This window comes from Ranitomeya variabilis, chromosome 4 (assembly GCF_051348905.1).
Source record: "Ranitomeya variabilis isolate aRanVar5 chromosome 4, aRanVar5.hap1, whole genome shotgun sequence".
Classification (NCBI taxonomy): domain Eukaryota; kingdom Metazoa; phylum Chordata; class Amphibia; order Anura; family Dendrobatidae; genus Ranitomeya; species Ranitomeya variabilis.
In genome coordinates this window covers 678,833,656-678,852,542 of record NC_135235.1, presented here as the reverse complement: position 1 = coordinate 678,852,542, position 18,887 = coordinate 678,833,656, and the positions used below count along the sequence as shown (strand labels likewise).

At 42.9% G+C, this 18,887-nt stretch overlaps 1 protein-coding gene across 2 annotated transcripts in view; it reads right to left on the bottom strand.

The window, feature by feature from the left end:
- LOC143766340 (uncharacterized) overlaps nucleotides 1–18,887 on the bottom strand; it is a 393,805-nt gene that overhangs the window by 368,164 nt on the left and 6,754 nt on the right. The window contains exons 2-8 of one of the 2 annotated variants that reach the window (XM_077253955.1): nucleotides 16,663–16,797; nucleotides 9,504–9,651; nucleotides 9,197–9,376; nucleotides 8,991–9,114; nucleotides 8,810–8,907; nucleotides 8,533–8,623; nucleotides 1,559–3,878 (exon numbers count right to left, since the gene is read on the bottom strand). The exons of the other annotated variant lie outside the window; for it this stretch is intronic. Coding sequence (XP_077110070.1) covers nucleotides 2,521–3,878; nucleotides 8,533–8,623; nucleotides 8,810–8,907; nucleotides 8,991–9,114; nucleotides 9,197–9,376; nucleotides 9,504–9,581 — 1,929 coding nt within the window. The 5' untranslated portion in view covers nucleotides 9,582–9,651; nucleotides 16,663–16,797 and the 3' untranslated portion in view covers nucleotides 1,559–2,520. Of the gene's footprint in view, nucleotides 1–1,558; nucleotides 3,879–8,532; nucleotides 8,624–8,809; nucleotides 8,908–8,990; nucleotides 9,115–9,196; nucleotides 9,377–9,503; nucleotides 9,652–16,662; nucleotides 16,798–18,887 lie in introns of those variants that run through there. 2 annotated transcript variants of the gene reach the window in all.

The following is an 18,887-nucleotide window of genomic DNA, read 5'->3' as shown; positions in this document are numbered from 1 at the left end:
AAAATGCAGACAGGCCGACTCTTATAAAAATGAACAGGGGCTGAATTGGGACTTCTCTACACCACCAAATGACAGCGAAACATAACCTGCACTACAGTGTATTTTTGGGAGGTATATTCCCATGATTTTAGCTATTTCGTTTCCTCCTCCTCCTTCTCCTCATCTACCACCACTAGAACGCCAGGATGAACATGTTCTGTGATGCTACAGCCAGTCTATTTTTTTTCAAGTGTGTCTATGAGGCCCGTAAAAATTTTTGAAAAAATGTATCCCCCATGGGGAAATGTTTGTCAGCCTATGCACTTAGTGGGCATTACAAGTATAGGAGACCCGCTCCTTTAAATTGGGAAAACATTCATAGTAGGACATCCTGCACGTCTCTTCAGACACCGCCACTAGAACATGAGGGTGAACGTATTCCATGATGCAACAGTCACTCTAATTTTTGTCATGCATGTTTCTGATGTCTGTGGGCCAAAATATGGAAAAATTATAGCTCTCAAAATGTGGTGATGCAAAAACTATTTTTTGCAATAAAAAGTGTCTTAGCGTGTAACAGCTGCCAAACATAAAATCCCGCTTATAAGTATCACCCCCTTAGGGAAAAATAATAAAATAAATGTATTTATTTCCATTTTCCCATTAGGGTTAGGGTTGGGGCTAAAATTACATTTATGGTTGGGATTAGGGTTTAGATAGGGTTATGGTTAGGGTTGGGATTAGGGGTGTGTTGGGCTTAGGGTTGTGGTTAGGGTTATGGGTGTGTTCTGAGCATCGCCTCTATGTAGCTGAGCCGATCAAGTTGTGGCAGCTTCTAGCCTCCCATGGAGGCTATTGAAGTATGCCAAAAGTAAAAAAAAAATAATGTTTTTAAAAATGACAAATATATATATATAAAAATTAAAGTTTAAATCACCTCCCTTTCGCTCCATTTAAAATAAAACAAAAACCTGATCGCTAAACGGCGTAGCGATAAACAAAAGTGAAAATGCCAGAATTCCATTTTTTCATCGCCGAGACATTGTATTAAAATGCAATAACGGGCGATCAAAAGAGCATATCTGCACCAGAATGGTATCATTAAAAACGATAGCTTGGCATGCAAAAATTAAGCCCTCACCCAACCCCAGATCACGAAAAATGCAGATGCTTCTGGTATTCGAAAATTGCTAAACATTTTTTTTTTGCAAAGGTTGGAATTTTTTTTCACCACTTAGATAAAAAAGAACCTAGACATGTTTGGCATCTATGAACTCGTAATGACCTGGAGAATCATAATAACAGGTCAGTTTTAGCATTTAATGAACCTAGCAAAAAAGCTAAACAAAAAACAAGTGTGGAATTGCACTTTTTTTGCAATTTCACCGCTCTTGGAATTTTCTTCCCGTTTTCTAGTACTTGACATGGTAAAACCAATGGTGTTGTTCAAAAGTACAACTCGTCCCGCAAAAAATAGGCCCTCACAAGGCCATATTGACAAAAAAAAAAAAAAAAAAAAGTTATGGCTCTGGGAAGGAGGGGAGTGAAAAAAATGCAAGATCGAAAAAAGGTCCGGGTGTTAAAGGGGTTAGTGCAGGTAACGAGTTGATTAGGAGCGTTTAACTGGTCTGTAGGAGACAAAACTCTTAATGGTTGGTAGGGGATAAAATACTTATTTCTCACTGCAAAATGCAAATAAATGTATACAATGCGATTTGCTGGATTTTATTTTTGATATTCTAGCTCTCAATGTTAAAATTAACCTGCCCTTAAAATTATTGACTGTTCATGTTTTTGTCAGTGGGCAAACTTACAAAATCAGCAAGGGATCAAATACTTATTTCCTTCACTGTAAGTAATAAAAATTACTTTGCATTATATTCACCACTGTGAACAACTCATCCAGACTGTGGTATGGGGTTGAGCAAGCTTCCGACTTGCAGACAGATCCAGGGTATGGGTGATCTCTTTGCAAACTTGCACTTCCATAGTTTGAGCAAGAAAGCAGAGATACTGACCGACGATGAGGGAAACACACCTGCAGCGATGTTTTGGGGGACATCTTCCTTTCTCAAGCCTCATTACTAACCTGCCCTGCGCCTGCACGCAGCCGAATGCTTCTGGGTAAAAATTAACTTTATTCTCACCGGCAGCTTTCGGCTTCAGTCAGAGGAGCGGTGCCGGGTCAGTCACCGCTCTGCTTACACAGAGCAGTGGCTATAACCACGCCGTGACACCGACTGGTCACCAGTCCCAATGCAAAGCCATTGTCCGTCAGGCCGGGGGCACGGTTACAGCCGCCGTGCTGTATTTTCAGAGTGGTGAATGAACCAGCACCGGTTACACCCCTTTGACTGAAACAGAATGCTGCCAAGGAGAATAAAGTTCATTTTCTCCCAGCAGCGTTTGGCTACCTGCAGGCACCAATCAAGTTAGTAATGCAATTAATCTGCAGATTACGCCCCTATCTTCACGTTAACAACCTTTTTGCTGGTGACAGCATCCCTTTAAGAGTTGATTTCCAATCAATCATTGCCCACATTACGAACATGAAAAAGGCTTCTCCCCTGTGTGGATTTTCTGGTGTCTATCAAGATTCGCTTTCTTGTTAAAACATTTCCCACATTCTGAACAGAAAAAAGGCTTCTCCCCTGTGTGGGTTCTCTGGTGTCTATCAACATTCGCTTTCTTGTTAAAACATTTCCCACATTTTAAACAGGAAAAAGGCTTCTCCCCTGTATGGATTCTCTGGTGGCTATCAAGATGCACTTTCTGGTTAAAACATTTCCCACATTCTGAACATGGAAAAGGCTTCTCCCCTGTGTGACTGCTCTGGTGACTAAGAAGAGATGATTTTTTCACAAAATACTTTCCACATTCTGAACACGAAAAAGGCTTCTCCCCTGTATGAGTTCTCTGGTGCGCAACAAAACTTGAACTCTGGTTAAAACATTTCCTACATTCTGAACATGAGTATGGCTTCTCCCCTGTATGAATTCTCTGGTGCTTAACAAAATCTGATTTCTGGTTAAAACATTTCCCACATTCTGAACATGAAAAAGGCTTCTCCCCTGTGTGGATTTTCTGGTGTCTATCAAGATGCGCTTTCTGGTTAAAACATTTCCCACATTCTGAACAGGAAAAAGGCTTCTCCCCTGTATGAATTCTCTGGTGCTTAACAAAATCTGATTTCTGGTTAAAACATTTCCTACATTCTGAACATGAGAATGGCTTGTCCCCTGTGTGAGTTCTCTGGTGGTTATCAAGATGCGCTTTCTGGTTAAAACATTTCCCACATTCTGAACAGGAAAAAGGCTTCTCCCCTGTGTGAGTTCTCTGGTGGCTATCAAGATGCGCTTTCTGGTTAAAACATTTCCCACATTCTGAACATGAAAAAGGCTTCTTCCCTGTGTGAGTTATTTGATGTATAAGAAGATTACATTTCTGTCTAAAATATTTCCCACATTCTGAACAGAAAAAAGGCTTCTCCCCTGTGTGAGTTCTCCTGTGTCTAAGAAGAGATGATTTCTGGGTAAAAAATTTCCTACAAATGGAACAAGAAAATCTATTCTCTGCTGTGTTTTTTTTTCTATGTTTAAGAAAACAGTTTTTGAGGGGAAAACTACTTCCATGTTCTAAACGTGAAAATGACTTCTTTGCTTTAAGAGCAGTTCTTTTTTTAATGCTTTTTTTGCGAGTTCGATTTTCCTTAGCAGTCGGTAATGAATCAGAAGACAAGATCTGTTTCAAAGGATCAGATGATTGATTTTTGCTGTGAATAGATGATGGTATATCTGGAGTAATGGCATTCTCTTCAATAGAATCCTGGGTGATGTCAAAATCATCTGCTTTAAAAACTGAAGATGTCAGCTGTCCCTCTGATCTCCAGGTACAGTCATCTGTCAAGAATAAAACCAATTATTTTTTAACAAAATATCCTTGAATTTTAATTTGACCATTTCTACTTAAACTGTCCATAAAAATGTCAGGTTATTTAAAAAAATAGAATTCACAAAACAATGGCAAATCACAGTCTAATAAAAAAAAACTCATAGCATGAACCAGCAGAGCATGGTGTTGACCTGTTTGTTCATTCTGTCTCACAAATATGGAATAAAAAGCCACCAAACAATGTTATATAGGTGAAAATAATACCAATAAAAACTTCTACTCATCCTGCAAAAAACAAGTCCCCACTCAGGTTCATAATTTGTCAATGGAAAAAACAGATGTTTCCATAGTGGCTCAAAGCCTGTTAAAAAGCAACATGACTCCAATAAACCAATCCAGCAATATCCATACTCCCAAAGTAAAATCTGCCCCTCACTTCTGAGCCGTGCAGTGTGCCCAAACCACATTCAACATCCATGTATTTGACATTACTATAGTGAGAAGAACCCACTTTGTTTACGGTGTGTGTGTCTCCTGGAGCACAATCTGGGCACTATGTGTGGGGAATAAAATGGAAAATGTGCAATTTTCACTCTCCATCATCCACTGCATGCTAATTTCCAGAAAGTGCCTGCAGAGTCAAAATAGTCACTACTCCTATAGATTAACTCACTGAGGGTTTCATTTTCCAAAATAGAGTCACTTTATGGGGATTTCTACTGCTCTAATTTTCTGCCATTTTGTAATATTAGAGCTTCTGCAAATGGTGTGCAACATCTTCTCTGGAATCTGCTCCTGCGTCATCTGCTTCTGTGACTAGATGTGGTGTCAAAGATAGACAGCCAGGGGTCACACAGATCTACTTGCTGTTATCACTTCGTCAAGGGAATGCAACTCCGCTGGCTGCCTCCAATCGTCAGGACAGTTTGAAATTGATCAATGATTGATGGACAAGACCACAGCCACTTCCACTACTAGGCCAGTTATTAGGTATCCAACAGGCAGTATATGGTGATAACAATACCAGACAACATCATAGAACCATAGGGAAATTAGAGCACTAAATAGTGCCATAAAACCCACAACCAAAGCGGCATACCAACTCCATGCAAACTACTAGAAAAAAAGGAGTACCAACGGAGCGTAGAGGTAGTGCAAAATTTAACAAATTTTATTAATTTAACAGGCATAAAGTGCATAGTAAGTCAATACATAGTAAAAACAGGATGGTTAAAAAGGAAAATGAGTACCCACCGGTGCAATCTACCACTATCTACATCTCATGCAATACATCAGAGAAGGAAAGCAGCCATAAGTACACTATAAGGATCAGCCCGTGAGTAAAAAGTATCCCACAGCCTCAAATCATAATCAAGAGCGGCGCTTACCAATAAACTGTAGCACGGCAGTGTGCACCGGATCGGATCCAACCAAGAAGAACCTCCCAAGAATATGACCTGGTTCACACCATCTGTCAGAACGTTATTCAATTGGAGGGATTCTAGTGGCCCCCCGGTGATGTGAATTAATGCATCACGTTATTCTCTTTGTTATGAAAATCTATATCTCATACATATCGGATTGATACCAACCCCAATATTCCTATCTGGACACCGGAGCCGGGCTGGCTATAATCTGTAATGTGTGAATAGTAGTTCTGTGCCTGGGAAAGCACACTTCTCAAGTAAACTCCTCTCCTTTTGGTATCTCCCCCTAGAAGACATTTCCTGTTTAATTACCTGTACACTGCAGGGGTCCTCTGCTTCAAAAGAAGTTAGGGCGTTCTCTCACTTTCCCATATGTTCCATTGTGAGGTCTTACTTACAAAAGGAGTTTAAATTGTCAGCTCTTCCTATGTCTTAATTAGTTTTGCTTACTTCCTAGATATATGTAATTCTTCCCTCACAAACTAACAAGTGGTGAAGAGGTAGGGGGACATTGCACTAGAGATGGTTTAATTTTTCTATGAAACATGGCTTTATTCATTCTGCAGGCAGCGCTGGTAATGGAGGCGACTTTGGAAACAGGGGCTCTCTCCAGCCACTAAGATTAGGGTGCTTGGGACCAGTAGTATCATCCAGTATGGCAATATGAGTGTATGTGCTGTCCAGCTGAAGCAATCTCCTCCCTAGTTCTGTCCTCTGGCTACCAGCTTGTGTATTTGTTTCCGGTTGTGACCCTGGCCTGTTTACTGACTGATCTTGCATCTTTTGATTTTGTATTTTCCCTGCCCTCCTGGTTCTGACCTGGTTACCTGAGTATTCTTCTTGCTATCTCACACAACTAAACAATATAACACTGTTGCCCAAGCCTAGGGGTCTCTGTGCAAGTCCAAATCCATGTGCATGGGGTAGGATGAGGAGTAAGGCAATCCCTGGCATCTGGAAAATGGAGTAGATAATGCCAAGCTTGCTTGTGGTGGCCATCTTTTGAGCTACCAGATGACCATGAACAGTGCTCCCAATACCGTGTGCCTGCAAACTATTCCAGCAATATCTGCATTCAAATAGCTAAATGTCTCTCCTTTTCTTAACCATGACATATGCCCAGACAGTAATCTACAACCATATACAGAGTATAGTCGGATTCAAGAGAAGGTGGAATCTAATTTATAAGGTCCATCTGTTTCCCATTATCCTTTGTGAAGAATTTCAAAGTTACCACCACATAAAGTGACACACATCAGATTTGAAAAATGGGAACTGACTGCATTAGATGAGAGGATTCTGGGCTCTGACTAATGCAGACAAAAACTGTGACTATAAACAATAATACATCTACTGAAATTATCAAACTCAACGGTCTTCTTCAGTAAAAAATGGGTAACTAGTGGAGTAACCTCTCTGGAGCAATTATAGTATGTGGCTTTTGGTAATCTAAACTATCGTTAAGCCAATATTTTATATCACATGAGTCAAGAATTTAGTCATTTAAAGAGAACTATTTATAATAGTGTAGAGCTGAGGTGTCTTAAGTGTAGATCTTGGGCATTTGGAAGAGGCAATGGAGATCATTCTTTAAAGACTACCAGGGAGTTGTAGACTCATAAGTGAGGCAGGCCGACCCCACCACAATTAAACTATTTTCCAGAATGAACCTGTTAAAAAAGACATAGAATTAAAAAAAAAAATACATTAAGTCCCGAACAACAATGTATGTATGTATGTATGTATGTATGTATGTATGTATGTATGTATGTGGGAAGAGCTCCAACACTAAACCAGAGTTGCACTCATTTATGGTGGACCATTGGAGTTACTACGAGTCCTAACCTTCTAGTAGAGAAAGTATTAGTGCCCCCGATGTAACCCGAAAAGTAAGAAAAACAGATTATATTATACTCACCCAGGGGCGGTCCCGCTGTGGTCCGGTCCGATGGGCGTCGCGATCCGGGTCCTGCACCTCCTATCTTCATGCGATGACGTCCTCTTCTTGTCTTCCTGCCGCGGCTTCGGGGCAGGCGTACTTTGTCTGCCCTGTTGAAGGCAGAGCAAAGTACTGCAGTGTGCAGGCGTCGGGAAAGGTCAGAGAGGACCGGTGCCTGCGCACTGCAGTACCTTGCTCTGCCCTCAACAGGGCAGACAAAGTACGCCTGCACCGGAGTCGCAGCAGGAAGACAAGAAGAGGACTTCATCGAATGAAGATAGAAGACGCTGGACCCGGATCGCGACGCCCATCGGACTGGACCACAGCAGGACCGCCCCTGGGTGAGTATAATATAACCTCTTTTTCTCATCTTTCAGGATACATCGGGGGCTTATCTACAGCATTACAGAATGCTGTAGATAAGCCCCTGATGCCGGTGGCTGCAGCTCATATACGATTTTTGTGGTGACATTCCCTTTAAACCGGAGGGCCTGAATGGGAGCATTGAAAATACAACATAATAGAGGGTTTTTTTTAATAATCCTTAGGTATTTTGGTTGTTGCCATGTATGTTTATTTTTCTTTGTATGTATTTTATTGTGCATCCAATATGCATTTTACATCTATTTGTATTGTTTTGTATAAGAAGAAAGATTTCAATACAAAAATCTGCACACCATAAGCGCAGTTTAATTAATAAATTAAGCAATTGGATTAGTGACGTTGTTTTGGAGGATATAAGATCCACAATGTATCATTTGTATATGCCTGAGGAAGAAGCTGGTTCAGATTGGAAATGTTTAGAATTTTAAAATGAAAAGTTTTTTTTTCATGTTCATTTGTTTTTGATACCCAACTTTGTGGCTCAGCACTTGGCAGCACTTTTCAAAGCCCTGATTTTTTCCTTCTTCCCATATCAGGGATCTTGAAAGCTAACAGCATCACTACCTTCCACTTTCTTGAAGAGGTCCATTATAATATTTTTCTAACTTGTCAGCAAATTCTACATAAGCTCTCATTTTACTTTGTAGATTACTACAGATCTGAGCAGGTAAGGGTCAGTGTCTCCTAATCTCAGGAGGTAGGTGGATCCTCCAGGTTGTAAGTTCTATAGAAAAGGGCTTTCAACACCCAAAGTCATTTAAACAGTTATGGATTGTGGAGAATGTTGTGGTTTAGAGGCAAAATAGTGATCACACAATTGTGATACGGTTGGACTACATCACCGATGAAGCAGCCACAGCCGGTGACTGAGAAGAATCTGTAACTTCTCTTCTTTAAGTGGTTACTACTCACCTGGGTAGTCATATGTAGGAATCTCCTCTTTACACCACTCATCACCCCTCACATATGTATCTGTAGTATTAATATGGGTCAGATCTTCACCCTGAAACAAACATTGTAAATGTCACATCTATGGTCAGATCTAATCCTGACATCTCCAACGTTCTCATTACACAAATATAAAACATATAATACTGGTGGATAAAACAAGACTGAGCACAAGACCTTCACAGCCATCTACACATCATAGGGGAGATCTCATGAGTCCTGACACCTTCTCTCCATCTACCTGATGATTCTGAGGAACACTGGGATCTTCTTGTTTACAGTCCTGTGGAAGAAGAGGATGGGGACATCTCTCTGGTGTTGTCCTCTTCCTGGATAGATCTGGAGGAAACACATACAGGGACTGAATTCATTATTTATATACAGATAATTATACTCCGTGTGTATTTAGTCCTGTCTATTACCTGGTGATGTGAGGAACTGAGGAACCTCCATCATGATGTCCTTGTACACATCTTTGTGTCCTTCTAAATACTCCCACTCCTCCATGGAGAAATAGACGGCAACATCCTGACACCTTATAGGAACCTGACACATACAATGATACCATCATCCCCTGATCCCTTTATAGCATTACTGTATAATGTCTCAGCATTCCCAGCAGTGTCACCTCTCCAGTCAACAGCTCAATCATCTTGTAGGCGAGTTCTAGGATCTTCTGGTCATCGATGTCCTCATGTACCAGGGGGTGAGGTGGAGGCCCCATTATTAGTCTCACGGGTCTTCCCCATCCCTCAGACACAGGGTCCTGACAGAGCTCACTAGAGGTCTTCTTCACTACTGTGTAATCCTGGTTATGGAGAGACACATTAATAAATCTCACTACAGACATTTCCAGAGTCCTCACCTCTACAGTTCTGTCCATGTAATTCCCATAGATAAGAATGAAGTAATGTGACGTCATCAGAATCTCTCACCTCTCCAGTAAGCCGGAAAAGGATCTCTAGGGTGAGGTGTAATATTCTCTCCGCCATCTTGTCTCTGTCCATATCCATCTGTGATGGGTAATTAAGAAAAATTCTCTTGTATAGAAGATCTTCACAGAGGATCTGATATTGTAGAGACCTGAATGAGAAGATGAGCTGATGTAACATCATAAAAATCCTGTGTAATAATACAATTACTGGAATTAATAAATTTCATATGTTTCCCTTATTATTTTACAGTATTTACTTTTCTTCTCTACATCTACCGTATATACTCGAGTATAAGCTTTGATTTTCAGCCCGTTTTTTTTTGCTGAAAGTGCCTCTCTAGGCTTATACTTGAGTCATTGTCCCAGAGGGGTTGGCGGGGGAGGGGGAGCGGCGGCTGTGACATACTCACCTGCTTCTGGCATAGTCCCTGCATGTCCAATGGTCTCCGGGCGCTTCTTCCAGCATTGAGCGGTCACATGGTACCGCTCATTACAGTAATGAATATGGACGCGACTCCACTCCCATAGGGGTGGAGCCGCATATTCATTACTATAATGAGCGGTACCGGTGACCGCTCAACGCTGGAAGAAGCTGTCAGCGCCCGGAGAAGACCATCAGGGTCGCTTCCAGGACCGCGTCGGGAGCAGGTGAGTATAATGGGGAGGGTGAGCAGCATTGCGCAGTATTCACCTGTCCTCGTTCCACTGCCGGGCACCGCTCCATCTTCCGCGTCCTCTGCTGTGACGCTCAGGTCAGAGGGCGCGATGATGTGGTTAGTGCGCGCCCTCTGCCTGAACATCAGTGCAGAGGACGCGGAAGATGGAGCGGCGCCCGGCGGTGGAACGAGGACAGGTGAATATTGCAAGTGCTGGGGGCCTGAGTGACCAGAGGCGAGTATGTCATTTTTTATTTTTTTTTAATCGCAGCAACAGCATATGGGGCAAATATCTCTATGGAGCATCTTATGTGGCCATAATCAGCATTTGTTCAGCATTATATGGGGCAGATATCTCTATGGAGCGTCTTATGGGGCCCTTATTAACCTTTATGTAGCACTATATGGGGCATATTTTAATATGGAGCATCTTATGGGGCCATCGTAAACTTTATGGAGCATTATATGGAGCGCATTTTGTATGGAGCATCTTATGGGGCTCATCATGTATGGAGCAATATATGGGGCTCCTGATTCAATATGGATTGTTGTGAATTTGGATTCTGGGCTCCCCCGGTGGCTACTGGTGGAATTGAACTTGTGACATCATCTTCCCTGTTCACCTGTTCTGATTAGATCTGGGTGTCGCTATATAACCTGGCTTCTCTGTTAGATGCTTGCCGGTCAACAATGTTATCAGAAGCCTCTCTGTGCTTGTTCCTGCTCCCAGACATCTACTAGATAAGTTGGACATTCGTCCATGTTTTGTTTTTGTATTTTGGTTCCAGTTCACAGCTGCAGTTTCGTTACTGTGTCTGGAAAGCTCTTGTTGATCAGGAATTGCCACTCTGGTATTATGAGTTAATGCCAGAGTCCTAAAGTAATTTCTGGATGTGTTTTGTTAGGGTTTTCTACTGACCATGAAAGTATGCTTTCTGTCTTCTGCTATCTAGAAAGCGGACCTCAAATTTGCTAAAACTATTTTCCTGCTGCGTTTGTTGTTTCATCTCATATCACCGCCAATATATGTGGGGGGCCTCTGTCTCCTTTTTGGGCATTTCTCTAGAGGTGAGTCAGGTCTTATATTTCCCTCTGCTAGCATTATTTAGTTCTCCGGCCGGCGCTGGGCATATAGGGATAAAAAGTAGGACATGCTACCTGGCTACTTCTAGATGATGCGGTAGGTTTAGTTCATGGTCAGTATAGTTACATCTTCCAAGAGCTTGTTCCTATTGAGGCTTATGCTAGTTCTCTGGCCATGGAGATCATGACAGTTTGACCGGCCCACTAAAGGGTTAAAATCCTTGGCTGAGAAAGGAGAGAAATAAGAAGTCTGCTGAAAATTTTTTTTTTTTTTTTTTTTTTTTTCTTTTTTTTTTCTCTAGTAGTTAGTGTGCTCTTAATTGGATCACTTGCCAGTCTGTCTATGCTGCAGTCTTTCTTTTTTTTTCTCTCTCCTTCTAATCTTTGAATGGCTCTGTGTTCACCTGTTTATTATGGATCTTCAGAGTGTAACTGCAGGTTTGAATAATCTCGCCACGAAAGTACAAAGTTTGCAAGATTTTGTTGTTCATGCTCCGGTATCAGAGCCGAGAATTCCTTTGCCGGAATTCTTCTCAGGGAATAGATCTAGCTTTCAGAATTTTAGAAATAATTGTAAGTTATTTTTGTCCCTGAAATCTCGTTCTGCTGGAGACTCTGCACAGCAGGTTGGGATTGTGATTTCCTTGCTCCGCGGCGACCCTCAAGATTGGGCTTTTGCATTGGCACCAGGGGATCCTGCGTTGCGCAATGTGGATGCGTTTTTTCTGGCCTTGGGCTTGCTGTATGAGGAACCTCATTTGGAACTTCAGGCAGAAAAAACTTTGATGTCCCTATCGCAGGGGCAAGATGAAGCTGAAATTTACTGCCAAAAATTCCGTAAATGGTCTGTGCTTACTCAGTGGAATGAGTGTGCCTTGGCGGCTACTTTCAGAGAGGGTCTTTCTGATGCCATTAAGGATGTTATGGTGGGGTTCCCTGTGCCTGCAAGTCTGAATGAGTCCATGACAATGGCCATTCAGATCGATAGGCGTCTGCGGGAGCGCAAACCAGTGCACCATCTGGCGGTGTCCACTGAGAAGACGCCAGAAAACATGCAGTGTGATAGAATTCTGTCCAGAAGCGAGCGGCAGAATTTTAGACGGAAAAATGGGTTGTGTTTCTATTGTGGGGATTTTACTCATGTTATATCAGCATGCTTTAAGCGTACTAAAAAGCTTGATAAATCCGTTCCCATTGGCACTTTACAGTCTAAATTTATTTTGTCTGTGACCCTGATTTGCTCTTTGTCATCTATTACTACGGACGCCTATATCGACTCTGGCGCCGCTTTGAGTCTTATGGATTGGTCCTTTGCCAATCGTTGTGGGTATGATTTAGAGCCTTTGGAGACTCTTATTCCTCTGAAGGGGATTGACTCCACCCCATTGGCTAATAATAAACCACAATACTGGACACAAGTGACTATGTGTATTAATCCGGATCACCAGGAGACTATTCGTTTTCTGGTGCTGTATAATCTACATGATGATTTGGTGCTGGGATTGCCATGGCTGCAGTCTCACAACCCAGTCCTTGACTGGAGAGCTATGTCTGTGTTGAGCTGGGGATGTAAGGGGACTCATGGGGACGTACCTTTGGTGTCCATTTCATCATCTATTCCCTCTGAAATCCCTGAGTTCCTGTCTGATTATCGTGACGTCTTTGAAGAACCCAAGCTGGGTTCACTACCTCCGCACCGTGAGTGCGATTGTGCTATAGATTTAATTCCGGGTAGTAAATACCCAAAGGGTCGTTTATTTAATCTGTCTGTGCCTGAACATACTGCTATGCGAGAATATGTAAAGGAGTCCTTGGAAAAGGGACATATTCGTCCATCGTCATCTCCCTTAGGAGCCGGTTTTTTCTTTGTGTCAAAAAAAGACGGCTCTTTGAGACCATGTATTGATTATCGGCTTTTGAATAAAATCACGGTTAAATATCAATACCCATTGCCGTTGCTGACTGATTTGTTTGCTCGCATAAAGGGGGCCAAGTGGTTCTCTAAGATTGATCTCCGTGGGGCGTATAATTTGGTGCGGATCAGGCAGGGGGATGAGTGGAAAACCGCATTTAATACGCCCGAGGGCCACTTTGAGTATTTGGTGATGCCTTTTGGTCTTTCTAATGCCCCTTCAGTCTTCCAGTCCTTTATGCATGATATTTTCCGCGATTTTTTGGATAAATTTATGATAGTGTATCTGGATGATATTCTGATTTTTTCGGATGACTGGGACTCTCATGTCCGGCAAGTTAAGAGGGTTTTTCAGGTTTTGCGGTCTAATTCTCTGTGTGTCAAGGGTTCTAAGTGCGTTTTTGGGGTTCAGAGAATTTCCTTTTTGGGATATATTTTTTCTCCCTCTTCCATTGAGATGGATCCTGTCAAGGTTCAAGCTATTTGTGATTGGACGCAGCCCTCTTCTCTTAAAAGTCTTCAGAAATTTTTGGGCTTTGCCAACTTTTATCGTCGATTTATTTCTGGTTTTTCGGATGTCGTTAAGCCATTGACCGATTTGACTAGACAGGGTGCTGATGTTGCTAATTGGTCCCCTGATGCTGTGGAGGCCTTTCAGGAGCTTAAGCGCCGTTTTTCTTCTGCCCCTGTGTTGCGTCAGCCTGATGTGACTCTTCCTTTTCAGGTTGAGGTCGACGCTTCTGAGATCGGGGCTGGGGCAGTGTTGTCGCAGAAAAGTTCTGACTGCGCCGTGATGAGGCCTTGTGCCTTCTTTTCCCGTAAATTTTCGCCCGCTGAGCGGAATTATGATGTTGGGAATCGGGAGCTTTTGGCCATGAAGTGGGCGTTTGAGGAGTGGCGCCATTGGCTCGAGGGGGCCAGACATCAGGTGGTGGTATTGACTGACCACAAAAATTTGATCTATCTTGAGACCGCCAGGCGCCTGAATCCTAGACAGGCGCGCTGGTCATTATTTTTCTCTCGGTTTAATTTTGTGGTATCGTACCTACCGGGTTCTAAGAATGTTAAGGCGGATGCCCTTTCTAGGAGTTTTGAGCCTGATTCACCCGGCAACTCTGACCCCACAGGTATTCTTAAGGAGGGAGTTATCTTGTCAGCCGTTTCTCCAGACCTGCGGCGGGCCTTGCAGGAGTTTCAGGCGGATAGACCGGATCGTTGTCCGCCTGATAGGTTGTTTGTTCCTGATGATTGGACCAGTAGAGTCATCTCTGAGGTACATTCTTCTGCATTGGCAGGTCATCCTGGAATTTTTGGTACCAGGGATTTGGTGGCAAGATCCTTCTGGTGGCCTTCCCTGTCACGAGATGTGCGAGGCTTTGTGCAGTCTTGTGACGTTTGTGCTCGGGCCAAGCCTTGTTGTTCTCGGGCTAGTGGATTATTGTTGCCCTTGCCTATTCCTAAGAGGCCTTGGACACACATCTCGATGGATTTTATTTCAGATCTGCCTGTTTCTCAGAAGATGTCTGTCATCTGGGTGGTGTGTGACCGTTTTTCTAAGATGGTCCATTTGGTTCCCCTGCCCAAATTGCCTTCTTCTTCCGAGTTGGTGCCCCTGTTTTTTCAAAATGTTGTTCGTTTGCATGGTATTCCTGAGAATATCGTTTCTGACAGAGGAACCCAATTTGTGTCTAGATTTTGGCGGGCATTCTGTGCTAGGATGGGCATAGATTTGTCTTTTTCGTCTGCTTTTCACCCTCAGACTAATGGCCAGACCGAGCGGACTAATCAGACCCTGGAGACATATCTGAGGTGTTTTGTGTCTGCTGACCAGGATGATTGGGTTGCTTTTTTGCCATTGGCGGAGTTCGCCCTCAATAATCGGGCCAGCTCTGCCACTTTGGTGTCCCCGTTTTTCTGTAATTCGGGGTTCCACCCTCGATTTTCCTCCGGTCAGATGGAATCCTCGGATTGTCCTGGAGTGGATGCGGTGGTGGAGAGATTGCATCATATCTGGGGGCAGGTGATGGACAATTTAAAGTTGTCCCAGGAGAAGACTCAGCTTTTTGCCAACCGTCACCGTCGTGTTGGTCCTCGGCTTTGTGTTGGAGATTTGGTGTGGTTGTCTTCTCGTTTTGTCCCTATGAGGGTCTCATCTCCTAAGTTTAAGCCTCGGTTCATCGGTCCGTATAAAATATTGGAGATTCTTAACCCTGTTTCCTTCCGTTTGGACCTCCCTGCATCCTTTTCTATTCATAACGTTTTTCATCGGTCGTTATTGCGCAGGTATGAGGCACCGGTTGTGCCTTCCGTTGAGCCTCCTGCTCCGGTGTTGGTTGAGGGTGAGTTGGAGTACGTTGTGGAAAAAATCCTAGACTCCCGTGTTTCCAGACGGAGACTCCAGTATCTGGTCAAGTGGAAGGGATACGGCCAGGAGGACAATTCTTGGGTCACTGCATCTGATGTTCATGCCTCTGATCTGGTTCGTGCCTTTCATAGGGCCCATCCTGATCGCCCTGGTGGTTCTGGTGAGGGTTCGGTGCCCCCTCCTTGAGGGGGGGGTACTGTTGTGAATTTGGATTCTGGGCTCCCCCGGTGGCTACTGGTGGAATTGAACTTGTGACATCATCTTCCCTGTTCACCTGTTCTGATTAGATCTGGGTGTCGCTATATAACCTGGCTTCTCTGTTAGATGCTTGCCGGTCAACAATGTTATCAGAAGCCTCTCTGTGCTTGTTCCTGCTCCCAGACATCTACTAGATAAGTTGGACATTCGTCCATGTTTTGTTTTTGTATTTTGGTTCCAGTTCACAGCTGCAGTTTCGTTACTGTGTCTGGAAAGCTCTTGTTGATCAGGAATTGCCACTCTGGTATTATGAGTTAATGCCAGAGTCCTAAAGTAATTTCTGGATGTGTTTTGTTAGGGTTTTCTACTGACCATGAAAGTATGCTTTCTGTCTTCTGCTATCTAGAAAGCGGACCTCAAATTTGCTAAAACTATTTTCCTGCTGCGTTTGTTGTTTCATCTCATATCACCGCCAATATATGTGGGGGGCCTCTGTCTCCTTTTTGGGCATTTCTCTAGAGGTGAGTCAGGTCTTATATTTCCCTCTGCTAGCATTATTTAGTTCTCCGGCCGGCGCTGGGCATATAGGGATAAAAAGTAGGACATGCTACCTGGCTACTTCTAGATGATGCGGTAGGTTTAGTTCATGGTCAGTATAGTTACATCTTCCAAGAGCTTGTTCCTATTGAGGCTTATGCTAGTTCTCTGGCCATGGAGATCATGACAATGGATATTCAAAAACACTTAGCCTACTGATGTCTCAATTAATTTTACTTTTATTGGTACCTATTTTATTTTTGAAATCTACCGGTAGCTGCTGCATTTTCCACCCTAGGCTTATACTCGAGTCATTAAGTTTTCCCAGTTTTTTGTGGCAAAGTTAGGGGTCTCGGCTTATACTCTGGTCAACTTATACTCGAGTATATACGGTACTAATAAAACCTACCGTATATATTTTAGGCCACAGACAACAAGCAGTTTCTTCCTCGGAGTCGGCAGCTGAATACGTTTCTCATAGACTCATCTTCCATAACGCTAATTCTCATCTTAATTACCGACACTGGAATCGGCATTAGCAATACTGCAGGAGATATTAATTACACGTGACATGAGAAATAACTACTTCATGATGAGGACGACATCTTCATCTTTTACTACGGCTCTAGAAACATATTTGGCCAGAGTCCGTTACTGACTCCATCACCACCGGCCGTCTATATGAATGTTTCCCATCTTCCCCGCACTGTAATCTTCTATCACGTTAGATCTCATGTCTGTTTCACACACACAAGTTTGAAGCTTTTCTAAAATCTTTTTTGTTTGCACAAACAACACAGACAAATTGTTTTATCCCAAAATCTCCATGTACAGTGCTTTATGGGATTTATTTCTGGCCTTAGGCTTTCCTATATTACAAGAAAAACACCAGAAAAGAGCAGATATTAACCCCTTCATGACAGGTGCCGTATATGTACGGCACATGTCGTGTTTCCTCGGTGTGCTAAAAAAAATAAGCCCTCACCCAGATCAGTAAAAATGAAGACGCTACAGGTCTCGGAAAATACATTTTTTACCACTTAAATAAGAGAACCTACACATGTTTGGTATCTTTGAGCTCGTAATGACCTGGAGAATCATAATGGCAGGTCAGTTTTAGCATTTGGTTAACATGGTAAAAAAAAAAAAAATTGTGGAGTTGCACTTTTTTTTAAGTAAAGCAATTTCACCGCACTTGGATTTTTTTCCCTACTTCCAGTACATTATAAAGTAAAATCAATGGTGTCGTTCAGAAGTATGACTCGTCCCGCAAAAAATAAGCCCTCACATGGCCATATTGATGGAAAAATCAAAAAGTTATAGCTCTGGGGGAAAAAAAAGAAGAAGAGCAAAAAACAGAAAAGCAAAAATGGAAAATGTCCCGAGGGTGAAGGGACCAAAATGTTTCAATAGAAAGTTGGCACCAACAATCCTTGTAAAAAGGTAAAAATCATGCAAAAAATATAAGACACATTTTGTTATTTTTTAACATTAACCCCTTTCTGACATTAGACGTACTATCCCATCGAGGTGGGGTGGGCCCGTATGACCACCGACGGGATAGTACGTCATATGCAATCGGCCGCGCTCACGGGGGGAGCGCGGCCAATCGCGGCCCGGTGTCAGCTGACTATCGCAGCTGACATCCGGCACTATGTGCCAGGAGCGGTCACGGACTGCCCCCGGCACATAAACCCCTGGCACACTGCGATCAAACATGATCGCAGTGTTCCGGCGGTATAGAGAAGCATCCCCTTCCCTGAGACCCCCGGAGCAACGCGATGTGATCGCGTTGCTCCGAGGGTCTCTTACCTCCTCCTCGCTGCAGCAGGCCCGGATCCAAAATGGCCGCGGCATCCGGGTTCTGCTGGGAGGTGGCTTCACAGCACCTGCTCAGAGCAGGTGCTGGGAAGCCAGGAGCTGTGCATGTCAGATCGCCGACACACACCACCACCGCAGACGCCAGTCACTCTCTTGCTACAGCCCCTAACGGGACTCCTGCACCTCTCCAGGGATATGTGCCCTCTGCTTGGTATCTACTATTTAAAGTAAGGTTTGAGAAAGACCCTGTGGGTCGAAACGTTACCTTGAAACACTGCGGTGATACCTTTATTTTGGTGTTTGTTCACAATAAAGAAACCACGTTTTTTGACTAAGAAAATTCAGAAGAACTCTCCTTATTGAGTGCGACTGTTGTTACATAGGACTATATTCTGGAGTATCCCTCCAAGTTCAGTCTGCACCAACACTAGCGAGAGTGCACGTCTTGTCCTGTACTAAGATCGCCGATCTGACACAGTGCACAGCAAAGTGTCAGATCAGCGACCTTACACTATAACATGATGTCCCCCCCTGGGGCAATGTTATACAGTAGTGTAAAAAAAAAAAAATTACATGTGTAAAAAAAATTCATATATATATATATATATATATATATATATATATATATATATATATATATATATATATATTGTTCCTATAAATACATTTCTTTATCTAAATAAAAAAAACAAAACAATAAAAGTACACATATTTAGTATCGCCGCGTCCGTAACGACCCAACCTATAAAACTGTCCCACTAGTTAACCCCTTCAGTGAACACTGTAAAGAAAAAGAGGCAAAAAACAACGCTT